This window comes from Asparagus officinalis, chromosome 10, assembly GCF_001876935.1.
Source record: "Asparagus officinalis chromosome 10, Aspof.V1, whole genome shotgun sequence".
NCBI classification, from domain to species: Eukaryota; Viridiplantae; Streptophyta; class Magnoliopsida; order Asparagales; family Asparagaceae; genus Asparagus; species Asparagus officinalis.
In genome coordinates this window covers 11563806-11578362 of record NC_033803.1, presented here as the reverse complement: position 1 = coordinate 11578362, position 14557 = coordinate 11563806, and the positions used below count along the sequence as shown (strand labels likewise).

General features: G+C 46.7%; 2 protein-coding genes across 2 annotated transcripts in view; both read right to left on the bottom strand.

Moving 5' to 3' along the window:
• The window catches only part of LOC109826455 (nucleosome assembly protein 1-like 5), a 4501-nt gene extending 1888 nt beyond the window's left edge, over window positions 1-2613 (bottom strand). The window contains exons 1-2 of the mRNA XM_020393486.1: window positions 2544-2613; window positions 1626-1957 (exon numbers count right to left, since the gene is read on the bottom strand). Of these exons, the coding sequence (XP_020249075.1) occupies window positions 1626-1957; window positions 2544-2613 (402 nt within the window). The remainder of the gene's footprint in view (window positions 1-1625; window positions 1958-2543) is intronic.
• Window positions 9160-11735, bottom strand: LOC109826146 (FK506-binding protein 2-like). Its single transcript, XM_020393127.1, has 4 exons — window positions 11609-11735; window positions 11422-11471; window positions 10495-10557; window positions 9160-9344 (listed from the first exon to the last, which is right to left on the bottom strand). Exons 1-4 carry the CDS (start codon window positions 11658-11660, stop codon window positions 9246-9248), a joined length of 264 nt encoding a protein of 87 aa, XP_020248716.1. The 5' UTR covers window positions 11661-11735; the 3' UTR covers window positions 9160-9245.

Here is a 14557-nt window from a genome sequence, read left to right as displayed (position 1 = left end):
CGTGTGAGCGAGGCATCGCCAGCACGGCGGACCGCCTCCAAGCCCGACTCCACCAGAGGGAGCGCATCAAAGTATCGCTCTCCGCCTACGCTGACCTCGAGGGCGATCCCGTGCACCAAGTCCACTAGGTGCTGGAGCGGCACGAAAGCGGGGTGAGCCACTGGGTCTGGAACGGGAGGCCCTTGCGCCGGATTCGCAGGGGCAACCGCCGGAGCGCCGACGTCGACGACGGTGGCGGAAGAGCAAACCCCAAACCGACATATCGGATTGGGCACGAGAGGCGAAGCGATCGGTCGCTTCACCATTAATGAGCATTAATGCGCCTGCACAGTCTTGGCTGGCAAGCATTTGGGCCCACTGACCGACACGTGACAGGAGTTTTCGCCCGCGGTTGGAACTCCAATTTTCGGACGAATTCGCTACTGCTCAAACTTCGCCTACAGATCAAACTCGCCAGGCGAATCGAGTCGGGTTTCCAACACAAGTCCAACACTATACGGGTTTCGCCCGCAACATAAACTCGCCAGCCGTTGAATTCCGCTTCTAAGCGAAACTCGCCGGCAAATGAGTTCAGTCCTCTACTCGAATTCGCCAACAGTTGAGTTTAGCTTCCAAGCAAAACTCGCTGCGATCAAGTCTCGCCGACAAACAAACTCGTCAACCAATTGAGTTTCACCTTACCAGCAATTCGAATTCGTCAGGGGCCGAGTTTCACCATCTCGGCGAGCTCGACGTTGCCCTGGTTTCGCCGGTAGCATAAACTCACCAGAGTAGAGTTTAACTTCGAAAGTGGGCTGATCACCGCATGAAGGACTTCACCCGCGATACGAGATCACCTGCAATTACAGAGCAAAACACTGGAAAGCGACACATCCAAAGAGAATACACACAATGAGTGGGCACAAACCTCATTGATACTTTAAGACAGTACATTTGAACAAAGTTATGGTCTTTTTGCAATTGCGAAAGTCATAATGACATGTTCAAAAAAGCAAAACATACACCCAGTGTTTCAAGACAATACATTTGAACAAAGTTATGACTTTACGAGTCATGGCATAGTTCCAAATGCAAAACAAGCAGGCAAAATGTCTTAATACAATCCTGAGGCAGAAGTCTCAGTCGAACACGCTGAAGGTGGAAATCTCCTCTTTGACCGCCTCAACCTGGCTCGCGTGGTCTTCCCGAGCCTTGTTTTCAGCAGCTTTCTGAATTCGATCTTCGCGGTTCGACATGGCGGCAGCATCTGTCTGACGCAAAGCCAGCAGGCGCCGAGTCTCCGCCTCAGCGTGCTCGTTCACCTTAACAACGTCGGATTGGAGCCCCTTCCACTTCGCCTCCGCCTGTCCCAACTCGGCCCTCAGGCGAGCCATGGTATGGTTGAGGTCAATGACTTGCTCCTCTAGCAAACGTTGTTGGCTCACCCAAAAGTTAGCCGCAGACTCCGAATCCGCTATCTCTTTGGAGCGGGTTTCCTGTTCCAGGGCTTCCTGACGTCTGAAGTGAGCTAGACAAGATGCCATTTTGACCTCCGGGCCCCCCCCGTAGCAAGTCCTCTAGCACCATCATGCGTGGCTCCAAGAGACGGAGTTCACGCACGCAACGGGTAGCGAGATGGTTTTCACCTGATCGCCGTAAATCGGCCACGCGATCATAGAGGGACTGCCTGAAACTGTCAAAGCTACCCATGTACCCATACCGAGTTCGACGAGGGAAATTGTCTGCCTTACAGCGCCTTCGAACTCTTCAATACGGGCCTGCCATGGTTGAGACTCGGAGGGAACAGACCTCTGGCCTGGAGCGAGCGCCGTGATGGGAGGAATTTGGAGGCAAGGTTCGGCTCCCGGCTGGGGAGCGGGATCCGAAGCAGCGGAATTCGCACGGCCTTCAGATTCATCGTCTGAAATCAGAATGGGCTCAGCCGCATGCTCCTCGGCAGCCGGCACCTCCTCTCGACCTGTAAGACGCAACAAGCGATACAGGGAACAATTGGGGGAGGAATACCTACTAAACTCACACGAAAGTCGAAGCAAGAAGATACCTTCAGCCGCGACGGCTTCGGCAGCACCTGAAGAACCAGGCTCTTTCCTTTTCTTGGAAACGACTCTCTTCACCTTCGGCGCCATTGGGAGTATGAGGAAGAAGAAGTTCGGGTTTACTCTGAGGAAGACGATAGGCCCTCTTGAGGAAGAGTTAGGGTGTTAAATACCCTAAGAGTCCTAGGCGGTTACTCAGTACTTGATTAGACCGTTCAAGGTTAAAGCAGTTAAAGAGTAAGACCGAACAGATCGGATCTGGACGGACAAGATCTGGCAGTTCCTTGAGCACGATCTTCAACAAACGGCTCAAATCGGACGTGGGGAACGAAGAGGCCCACTACCTCGCATTTAATGCGAGGCGGCTATCCCACGTCTCCTTAACCGGCGTACACGTGGATTAACACGTGGCCCGCTAAAAGCGTAACCCGATCAGAGTCAGGATCGCCATTAGCATTTGCAAATCCGCCTACGGGCCGAATTCGCCTGCAATCGAAATAAACCTACAGCGCAAATCAATCGATGATAATCCCGCTGCAGTTGAGGTCCTCTTGCGGCCAGATTCTGACCAATGCATGGTTACGAAAATGGCACACGCACACAAGTGACAATAGGCCAAAAACAAAAGGGAAAATTTCATTCATGAAAAAGAAGTCCTATTACAAGCAGAAAACTAAAGGCGAACTACAGGGATTTCAACTTCAGTTCCGCCTCACGAATTTCTTCAGCATGGCGAAGCTCAAGCCTTCTCAGGACCTCTCGACGAATATCTTCCTCCGTGCATGAGATCAAATCCTGAATAACCTCCCTGACATCCTTGAGAGCTCGATCCTTCTCTGCAACAGAGCCAGCGGTCAATCGCCGGCGAGACTTTACGCCCTCCAATTCCTTTGCCACGTGATCGCGAGCCTTCTCTTGAACGGCCAGGGCAGCCTGTGCTTCGGCTACAACCTGTTTCAGCCTCTCTACTTCGAAGGAAAGTCGGGAGAACTGGTTATCGACCGTTTCTTCCTCGCGGGCCACTTGTGCATCCTCGGCTCTGACCTGCTCCGACTCTGCCGACAGTTTTAACTCTAACGTCATGTTCTCGTTCAGGCGGCGATCACGATCCGCCAAAGCTACTCGAACTTCACGGGAGGCGAGATCAACAAGAGTGGAACTCTCCGCACGAAGAGCGAGCAGCTGCCGAACAGCCCCCTCCACTTCGTTCAGACGCTGAAAATAGGGCCTCGCCGCGGCGGCGCCGAGCCTCTTACGCAAGAAGGACGCATCGTGTTCAAGAACTTCCCTGAATTCTTCGAAGGGGCAATTCTCCTCCAAGACCAGCCGGGTGCAGTGGGCCAAAGTATCTTCGAAATTCGCCAGAGCTCGCTCCACCTGCGTTTTTCGCCAGCGTTCCAAGGGAGAGAGGGCGACCTCCTCCGCCGTAGACGAAATCACGGTCGAGGTGCCTATAGCCATAACCGTAGAAGTGGTAACGGGCACCACCGGAGACGGTGCGACCAATGACACCCTCGGTGCAGTGGTCACAACGTCAACGGCCGCCGTCGACGGAGAAATGGTCACCTGCAGAATGGGGGCCTCCCGTTGAAGCGGAGATTCTCGCGCCGATGAATGACCCCCAGCCAACGCTTCCATAGGAGCAGGAGATCCCCCTATTCGGCCAGGCGCGTCCTCAAGCGCCAAATCCTCTGCCTCACTGGACAATGCCTCGTGAACTGAGATATTGTCATCCTCCTCAGATTCGCCCGCCTCAGATGAGCGATTCGCCCAAGAGTGAGGATCCTCCTCACCTGCGACTTCACGGTTAGGGTCAACTACAAATGCACAGAAAGAGGTTAACAGAGACCCCTCGAAAGGGACCCTACTAACAGTCGAGTACGGGAAGAAAAGTGATGCTAAAACACACACTTACCCGAGCCGGTGGGCCCCTCCTCATCTTTAGCCTCCCCTTCCTCGTCGGAAGGAATGTGGATCACCTCCTCAATCGCACCTGCATAGGTCCAATACCAATGTCAAAAGGTATGAGATCATCGTTGCGATCAAAGACGCTATTGCAAAAGAAAAATTACCCCCTGATGCGGACACAGAAGCCGCTGGAGCTCCCGTCGGTAGCCTCTCGCCAGATCGCGGAGGAGCGTCTCGTAGTCGCCAGGAGGAGCGTCTCTCGTAGTCGCCAGAGCCGCCCCCGATGCAGCAGAAGAGACGGGCAGCACAACTCCAGACGTCGCCGCTCCGGGGATACCCACCTGGGGAACATCATCCTGACCTTCCGCCGCTCGGACGGTTTCCGCCATCTCATCACGACGGACCTTCTTAGCCGCCCCCGCTCGGGAACTCTCGGCCACTGCCTCCCGCTGACGCTTCGAGAGGAGCGAGCTACTCGGAGACAGAAGCGGCGCCCCCATTTGTCCGATTGTCGGACTCTGGACTGGAGCTCGAATCTATGGAGCCTCAGATTCGTCCAAACCAGCATCAAAACCCTCGGAATCCTCAACTGGATCCTCCGAGAACAACTCCCTAGCGGTTTGGTGGCCCCTTCGCCTCGAAGAACGGAGAGGACCCCAGACAGGACGATTGCGTTCCGCCAGACATGAATTCTGGAACCAGAAATTGGCAGGATTAGCACTAGCGCCCCGATACCAGCGGCAGTATAGGAGCATGTGGTGTAAATCGCGATCCCGCGCGGGTAGCTCAAAACGAGCCTGGGTGCCACCAGCATGAGTCCAGAACCATCCCCGAGCGCCATCCACCAGTCCTCCTTCAAAGCGCAGGTGGGGGTTGGCGTTGCCCACATACAATTGATCATACCCGAACTAGCGAGCAAACCTGCAGGGGGTGTATGGCTCGAGATAGCATGTAGAGCCGGTTCTCAGAATGTGATACCCCGGTCGGATATTCACCAACCAACGAAAGGCACCGCGAGTAAGGACCGTGTAGTGATCCGCCGTCGGAGCATCCCTGAGAATTTCTCCATACCCACCCCCACTGAAATAAGGGAAGAAGCGGCGAAAATTATAATGCCCGAAGTGGGAGAGCGTCTTCCTTGCATCAGGGATGTCCTTGCATTTCCAAGAGCACCTCTCCAAGCGCTGGACGAAGGGGACAAACTTATCGCCCTGAGGCGCCGCCGGGGCGCTCATCAAACATTCGCAGTGGTATACGAACCACGCCATCAAGTAGGTGTACGGTAGTCCCACCCTAGGATTGGGAGTCTTGATAACTACTCCTTCCCCCTCATCAAGGACCGACACACGGCAGAATTGGGCCGTCAGAGTGCGGAGCCCTCGGTGAATGCACGCTATCGTCGCCGATACCAGGGAATAAGACTTCCCGTGAGCTAGGCAAACCGCCGGATACACGACCTCCACAGGAAGAGCCTCAAAGGAGTGAGTGGGGATTACGCACCTCTTCAGCCATAACATGAGGTACCCCGCGAGCAGCGCCTTCCCCGAGATGAGAAACTTCGCCTGATGATGGAATGAGTGAAAGACAGTACCAGACTTAAACCCGCCCTCGTCGCGGTCAAGAGTCAGAGTGCTTCCTTCTTTAGCTGCCCTCGCCTCCACTTCAGACTGGTCGCACGCGCCTAACGGGAGAGCGGGAATCCCCTTGACATCGTTCCCCGGGAACAGGTAATCAGCCCAATTCTTGTGGCTGATCCCCGGGGTCTTCTTCTTCTTCCCCTTGTGATCCGAGTGAGGCAGATGTGGTAGTGGCAGAGTAACTCCCACAGAGTTTCAACCGCCAAAGGAGAATGACTCGACAGCTGATCGATCTCATCTTGATCGGGGACGTACTCCTCGTAAGGGAAGTCTCCCAGGGGCAACCCCGACACGTCGTACATCTCGTGAGGGGTGATACCAAGCTCGCCATTGGGGGTGAAAAATGTGCCGTTTTCCGCGCAATACAGTTCCAAGATACTATGGAACTGAGAAGCGTTGATCCGCAAGCCGTGTCGAGTGGCTTCGATGGCCACATACAGCTCTGTGCCCTTGAGATCAGCATTTTCGGCCAGAACATAGTCGGTGATCTTGGACCACCACGTGTCGCTGCCGGGTGCAGAATAGACCCACCCCGGGGCCCTAAAGTCCTTAGGGGGAAAGCTTCCACCAGCTCGAAAGAAGCGGTGACGGAAGGTCTCCGCCACCGCTGTCGACTCCCCCACGGGCAAAAATTGAGGCTTCGGCAGCTCTGCCCTGTCCTCATCTGTCAGCACCGCGTTGGTCGTCAACTCGCGTAATGTCAAGTGATGACCATCCGTGACCCTCTGTACCAGACCGTGCGGCTTATCAGCGGTGAATACGGGCATTGGAGCCAGAGAAGGAAATCGAGAAGGCGCCGTATAATTCGTAGCCCCGGCGTGGCCAACCGCCACACCCTCCGGGAGAGCCTCATCGGAGAAGGTCGCTGCAACAAGAAATAAAAAGTCAATTGAAACAAAATCCGCTGTAGGGGCGAAATCGCCCATCGACCAGAGGAGGGCGAAATCGCCTATCGAAAGGGGGAACCCATTTCGAACGAGGTCTATCCGTACAGCCTGCACTCCCCTCTAATGGGAAAGGGCCGAACTCGCCTTACGAAAAGGGAGTTCGCCTCCTCCCCACTGAAGGATTCGCCTGCAGGGACAGTACACATCGTCTAAAGGCAAAATAGGGCAAACTTTGCCCCAAATCGGGGAAATGAGTAACACTCATCTTCCTAAAATCCGACGCCTAAGACTTACAAGAGATCATCTAACGAACCCATCAACGTACCTGGGCGCGATTCCAGAGCACCGGCAGGCATGCCGGCGGAGAGACGGTCGGAATAACGTCCGGGGCCCGCGCCCCTCACTTTGCACCTCTTAGATTTCGGAGCCATTGTAGGATGAAGCGGGAATTCTTTCCTTGGAGGTTCCTTTTAAGATTTGAGGGCACGGTAACTCCCAATGGAGGAAAATGGCTGATTTAGAAGGGCGGAGTTGTCCACGTGGCCACGACTGCCCTCGAAAAGCGAAAACCCTAACGGACAGAGGACGTGGCCACGATCAAGTTCGACGGCTCAGATCACCCTCGGTATATCGAAAGAACCGAGGTTGGCGGCTACATCCGACGGTTGAACCCGAAAACCACGGCCACGATGCGTCATGGGGCGAAACACACGAAATCGTGTTGTCGAACCACGATCGCCGCGACCCAATGGGACCGCGCCGCCTTAGCTGGGAAGCACAAGGCCCTATCAGCTGACACGTGGCTCATCTCCCGTCAGATCTGGGCCCACCTCAAAAAGGAAGGGTTTCGCCTGCAAATACTTGGCATGACCCCGCGAGCTGCGCGAAATTTGGCTCCCAAAGACTAATTTCGCCTGGGCAACTCGCTCGCCACTAAAGGTAAAATCATAAACAAAGTCGACAACTCATCATACTGAGAGGAATAGTATGGCTAGCCCGATTCAAACGGTAATTGGTAAAGGCACATCAAACCCGTTGATAGCTGAGGATTTGCTAAAAATCCTAAAAGAAATCAAGTGCGCTTACTTCGCCGAAAATTTCTTCATTCAAAGTATTCCAGACCACACGCGAGCCGGTTTAGGTCTGAAAACTTTGAAGGGGGTCTTGTAGACGGTAAAAAATACCTCTATAGGCTCACAGGAAATTCGCCTGCGAAAAGAGCTCGCACGCCCGGTTCTCTGGCACGGGCCTAAATCGCATGGACATCGCACATGCTCGATTCTAAGTTCGCCTTACGGTCGGCTCGCCAGCACGAGTTAAGATCGATTAGGATGGCGGAAGTTCGCCTTTCACTCAACTCGCCTGCCCGAGTCCAGAGTCGAATCCGCCAGCAAACCCCAAGACCGTCAGTACAGCTGGGTATCCACTACCTCACGTGCTGAGATGGACCTTCCCATCTCTCTCGACCCGAAGTGAGAGAGAGCACAGTACCCCAGGACCGTCAAACGGCCGCCCACAGTGCGCACAGCGCGAAGGACTGGACAGGTGTCGAGTCAACCTGAGCATTCATAAATGCGACTCACCTCGGATGTCTGAGCCAAGAGCTGGATCCGCCGGCACTCGGCAAGCTGGCTAGACCCACTCGAGTACTGTACACCTACTTCACCGCCTCTCCTGACCGGAAAGGAGGAAGCACCGTGCTCAAAGCACGCCGGGCGGTCACGCACAGTACAAGTGATCGGACAGACACTTCATCGATCTGCGAACTCATAAATGCGGTTCATTAATGCTGGTCAAATCCACTCGGATAGCAGTCGTTCGTTGCCTCATATACAAGAATGGGCCTTCCCATCGTAGGTGACAGGACATAAAGCACAATCCCTGGAATGACCATTCATGGTATCGAGGAACGGCGAGACGTCTCTGAAGAGGATGTGGTCACATCCCACAATTCAAGGAGAAGTCAAGCTGTCCTTCTTCCATTTAAAAAACCCCTTCCAGCACACTGGAGGAGAGGTCGCAAAACTTGGAGAAAAAGAGTTGAGACCAAGCTGTTAGCAGATCCTTGCATTACAGCACCGCTACCTGGTTCCGAGCTCCGATCGCCGACGAACTAAGTAGACCCGAACTCTATTACCCCGAGCTTCTACTGCGAACTGAAGCTCTCCAGCAACCTCATTCAAACGGTCCAAGGGAAGCAGACTCGACCCGAGCATCGAGCGAAGCGTCCTATAGCCACCTAAAGTCCCCACACAAAACAAAGAGGGCCTTCCCTCTGCTTCTGTTGTAAACATTTGATTTGTTAGTTTGTAATAAGCTTTCTTATAAATACAAACGAAACTCCTTTCTTCGGAAGAATCAAATTTTCACCCTACATAGAGTGTGATTTAGGATTGAGTGATTGAGAGATCTCCACATTATATCCTTTGCAATTTCCTAACGTTATTCTCCTCCTTCGCCCGTGGACGTAGGCTACAAGCCGAACCACGTATACCCTTGTTTTTTGAGTTCTCGATGTTTTTCAGTGCTTTTCGTGTGTCTGATATTAGTTTATTCTTAGGAATTGGTCTTAATAGTATTGAGGAAGAATGGGGTGCTTGGCTGTTTGGATCATTAGCACATTCTCACCAAAAGATTATAGGAAATCTAGAATTGCTACATGAATTCTATATCATGATTGTCACTAGCGAATTAAAGACCTGCAGAAATTCCATGCACATTTCTATCTCAACTGGGGAGTGACAGTGTTTATACATAAAACAACAGGAAGCAACAAATTACACACCTTTGATTACTCGACCACGACCAAGCTTAAACTTAATTGGCTCACCCCTGTCATAGCTGGAATCAAAAACTGTTCCATCTGTGAGCATCCCCTGAAACATGAAGAAACTCTAACGAAAATGAACTTAAAAGGCTCTGAAATGAAAATCCAGAAAAACAGTTGACAATTACTCCTCTGCATAATTGGAACTAACTTTATGCTCACAAATATTATTGTGTTTTTCAGGAATCTTTAGGGCTTACTACATGTTGCTCAAAAATATATAGGTCTCTTGAGCTTGACTTAGGTTGAACTCAAATATGAAAGCCTCAAATACAGAATAAGCTACCACACATGTAAAATACCTGAATAAAACATTGGTTTCCCCCAAAATGAGAAGAAAAGATTACCTTTTTGCTATGATAGTTGCCAATAGGAAAAAATACATCAATGTGGATTATTTTATAGAATGCTAAAGTCAGCATGCCTCAATAGAACACGAAGAAGAAATTAAATTTAAAAAACCAAAGGAATTGTTTATGTTTATAAGGATTATGTGGCTGCAAAGATGATTAGATATCTTATCTCGTATATGTGTTAAGATGTGCATTTTTCTCTCTTTTATGAATTATAGAATTATTTGTCATAAAAGTTTCAACGTCTACCTTTATGGTGGAATTATCTATAAAGGTCATACTAATTGAATTTGATATCAATCCCGATCGAGTCAACTAGTCAGATGCCCAATATATTGCTTTCGGTGCAATGATATTAATTTACTTGCAAAATAAATAAACCTTAACAAGTTAAAAGGAAAACCAAGCATAACTATTAAAAAAAAACTTTCATTTATTCAAGAACTTGGCAGCAGTATTGGTTCTTCTATAATTTATTATCACAAAAACTAGAAGGTGGAGGTTTTTTTGCAGAAAAACAAATTATATTTATTATGGTAATTGAGTCAGGTCATACACCAAGAAAAAAAACGGAAAGGAAAAAACCTTGCCCAAGACAAAATGGGAAAAAAACCATCCAAATGTCAAGTAAAATTATTTTCTCTGATTCTGTGTGTCTGTGTTGCGCTGATCAAAATTTGAAAAACGAGCATAGCAGATTGAAAAGTACTAGAGGTTTTTCAAACATAAAAGAGTCAAAAATGGACGTACAGATCTATAATTCATCTGAAATCTTGTTCACAGTAAAAGACCATAATCTATCAAAAATTTTACTGATTAAAATGTCATGACTTAGTATTAACTTACATCGTAATGCACTTGTATTCTGTCACCGTTTTGAGCTCGGATCTCACAGGACTTTGGCTTGTACTGCAACCACATATTTATCTTTTGTAGATTAGGATACTGTGAAAGACTCGATAATTTCTATTATAGATTAACTTTACGATGCCTGTGTTAGAGTAGGAGATAAAAGATGAATAACCCTGAAGTAGAACTTAAAGCACCTTTCTGAGGATGCAAACTTTGATCGGATACATGCAAACTAAATAGTCCACAATTAAAAATTGTATTGTCTCGTTGCTAGTAAATTGTGAGGATCTAATGCCAATTATTGGTACCTAAAAGTGTGTCATTAGAGGTGTCTCATATAAATTCACATTTATGTAAATGTAACCCATCACTTCTAGAGATTAAACTAGAAATATAATGTCAACTGAATTCGTCTTAAGATTTGAAAGAAAATCAGATCTACTCATCTAAATTTTCATGTTTTTATTATTTCTCAAACTACTGAAATTACATCCTAACATTTATAATTCAATCTGTAATTTGAAATTTTAAACAAAATAAAGTCCAAAACAACTAGCACTGCATGCATATACATTTATTGGTCCTAAATTTATAGTTTGTTTCCATCCATCCATTTGTTTGTACTCACATCTCTGTAAATATTAATTAGTTTTACTACTATAAACCTCAAGCTCTGGCTTTTCTCATTAAAAATTTCGATATATGTGAATTAATCTTCATCGGGTGTATTTAATTCTCCCAAGATATATCATGCTCTATTAAAATTATCAGTGTTTCAATGCACTAGTCAATACCTTGATGAAAACATCCAAACTAATTAACATGCAGTTCTATACAAAATTTATACGATTGAAAAGAAAAAAAAAATTAAAATAATGAAAAATAACCCGTTCCCCAAACTCAAATGAAGAAAAATTTCACCTTGATGCCGATATGGAGCTTGGTAACTTCATCCGATTCCTTTGCAGAAACTGATAAAATGAGCAAAAAAAGAAGGAAAAATAAAACATTGCATCATTAGAGTTAGATGTTAATTTATAAATAAAAAAACACAAAAAGATTAACCGGACATGAGAAGAAAATATTTGATAGAGGTTACAAAGAGTACCAATTGAGATTAACGCAGCAACAATTACAATGCAAAAGTGCAACTTCGTCATCGCTCTCCCTCTCTCCCTCTTTCTCTCTCTCTCTCTGATCTGTATATCAAACTTTAGCTTGCCTTGAGCATGTTTGCAATTTAGTCCCAAATGTTTTTATATTTGTTGAAGATGATAGAATGCAAGCCGAAATGGTGGCGTTCTGAAAATTAAGTTTTGCAAAACGTCACGGTTTTGTTTTTGCAGGGGGGGTGAATTTGACTCATCCTTTATTTCATTTGATCCTAGTTTTTCGAGAAGAAAAAAAAGTTCCTTTGACCAAATCACATAAGAAGTGAAATGATTAGATTCAGAATCTGCAAATTTTAAAATGTAATATGCTCGTTAAAAAAAATAAAGAAATATTTTATTTCCATCTTGTGCAAGATTATCTGGTGTCAATTGTACATGCACCCCGTGTACTAGAGATTTAGACAATGTTATATTCTATTATTGTTTAAACTCACGTGAGAATCATTATTAAAGGTAGATACCTGTCGAAAACATTACTACACAATCCACACCGAGTTTTAAAAATTAACCATAAAGTATTTTGATGGGTTTCCATGATCTAAAAGCTTTCAATATGGTGTTGCTAACCAAACAGAGTATGGAGGTTGGCCATAACCCGAGACTCGTTATTGTTTAAAGTTTTGAGTTTGAAGTATTTTCGAATGGCAATGTATCCAATGGACGATTGGGTTCTCGTCTCTCGTTCACATGGAGGAGCATATTTGCATCAATGGAAGTTGTTGACTTTGTTGGCTTGAATTTGGTCATGTTGGGCGCAGAGTCACGCCCACCGCCGCGGAAGCGATATCACCTGAGAGATAGCCCTGGCTTTTGTTGTCCCAAAAGCACAAGCCAACCTCTATATTCTTGTTTCTCGAAGGAAACTAGAATAGATAGTGAAATTCTTATTTCTCAAAGAAAACAAGAATCAAAAGTGATATATTTCATCAAAGTGAAATATACACTCTTCCTCTCATCAGCTCTAAGACCGAATATTGAGGGAACCTACAAGCAATAGCCAACAACCAGAAAACAATAAATACACAAGATTTACGTGGTTTGGCAAACTTGCCTACGTCCACGGGAGGGGTGAGGGGAGATTCCACTATGAGAAGAACACCGACGACTTGTACAACCCACAAGCTCGTCTTAAAGAAAAACGATCTGATTTTTACCCAAAAGAAATTGACCTCTCTTTTGTAAATCCCTCTTTTTCTCTCCTTAAAATCTCACTATTTTTCTCTCAAAAACAGCCGCCTAAATCCCTCTTCACCTTCTGCGTTTTTCCCCGCAGCCGAGTAAGCCCGACTGCCTTTTTTTTGCACCTTTTTCCCCACTGTAATTTTTCTCCCACACCGAAAACCTAGGAACGACATGGGATTTATAGGGGATACGTGGGCCAAGTTCGTGGGCCAGAAAACCACCTGCTGCGAACTCATGCAGCTGGGTGTTTCGCATACGTTGGTGGGCCCACGTCTCCACGAACTTCTCCACGAACTCAACGTGGGTGACCCCCACACACCTTACGTCTATTCACAGGCCAAACATCACGGGAGGTCGCTGTCAAGTTATCTCAACGCCGCTACTGAAGAAATTGTGGAAGGGAGGTCTCATCTTTATGTCACTTTCATGTGTTGTCCGCATCTCAATCAACCACTCCCTCTTTCCTTGTTTTGTCTCTGCATGTATTAAAGAAGGTCACACTTTTTTAAGTCATTTTATCACTTGTGGTCCCCTCCCCGATCAATCAATCACTGATTGATTTATTCAATCTCTATGTGAATTAAAAGGAAAGTGAGAGTGTAAGGCATAGTAGAGAAAAACACAAACACACGAGAGGTAGCCACACAACAAAAATGAGTTCTCAAATTTTGTATGAGTGTTGTAATTTAAGAAAGAAATATAGTGAATGACGCAGCGCGGAAGTGATAACATCGGAATCCACCAAGGGTGTTCTCTGAATCCACAAAGAACGATCTTCGAATCCACGAAGAACTTCGAATCCACGAAGAAAATATTGAGAAGAGAAACTTTATTGATGAAAAGTTATATTCTCCTTTGGGGTTACATAACTCTTCTTAAATAGAAAAACAAATAAGACTCCTAGTAAGACTAGAATTACAAAAATAGAAAGTATCAAATAAGACTCCTAGTAAGACTAGAATTACAAGAAAGAAAGAAAGTGTCAAATTCTATCCTAAAAAGACTCCTTATAATAGAGGAAACAAATCATGAATCAAAATTGATTTTATTTCCTAATCTAATCTGACTCTAAAATTGAATTTATTTCCTAATCTATATTTCCTAATCTAAATAGACTCCAACTCAGATTAAACGTCCTACATCAGTCTCCCCTTGTTGAAAGAAGCTCGACCCCGAGCTTATATTTGTTAGAATAGTAGCTTCATTGATAGATAATTTTCTTCTCTTACAACGATCAGCATCTGCCTTGTACTTAACATTAATTTTCTTCATCTGTTGTTTTGCCTCTTCAGCTAGGACTTCTTCTGACTCAAATTCTTGAATAAATCTTTCACACACCATGGTTACGTGTCTGACAGCATGTGGATCTGCAATTGACTTGAAAAGCTCTCAAAATATGTTCCATGTTGCTTCTCATATTCTAGTACTGAAAGTATCATCACCTTGAAATTATTAACAATATTTGCTTCCAAAGAAGAGAAACTCGCGTCATACTCCATACACAATTCTTTCATCTCCTTTGTCTCTAGCCCTCCACCAACCAATTCACACATACCATCAATTGCATCACTCTCTATTTTATTCTTCTCCTCTATCAGGACAACATCAATATGTGCAATATCACTCTCAACCACTTTAAGAATATCATGTGTATCATCCATCTTCACTATCATATCACCATCATGAATCTCATGCATATCAAG

What these genes read in the sequence shown, in the direction of transcription:
- LOC109826146 (XM_020393127.1), bottom strand. Translation starts at nt 11,660, where the DNA reads ATGACGAAGTTGCACTTTTGCATTGTAATTGTTGCTGCGTTAATCTCA. An exon ending in TGCTGCGTTAATCTCAATTG is followed by an intron (nt 11,472 to 11,608) that starts GTACTCTTTGTA and finishes TCATTTTATCAG; the next exon opens with TTTCTGCAAAGGAATCGGAT. An exon ending in GAATACAAGTGCATTACGAT is followed by an intron (nt 9,345 to 10,494) that starts GTAAGTTAATAC and finishes TTCATGTTTCAG; the next exon opens with GGGATGCTCACAGATGGAAC.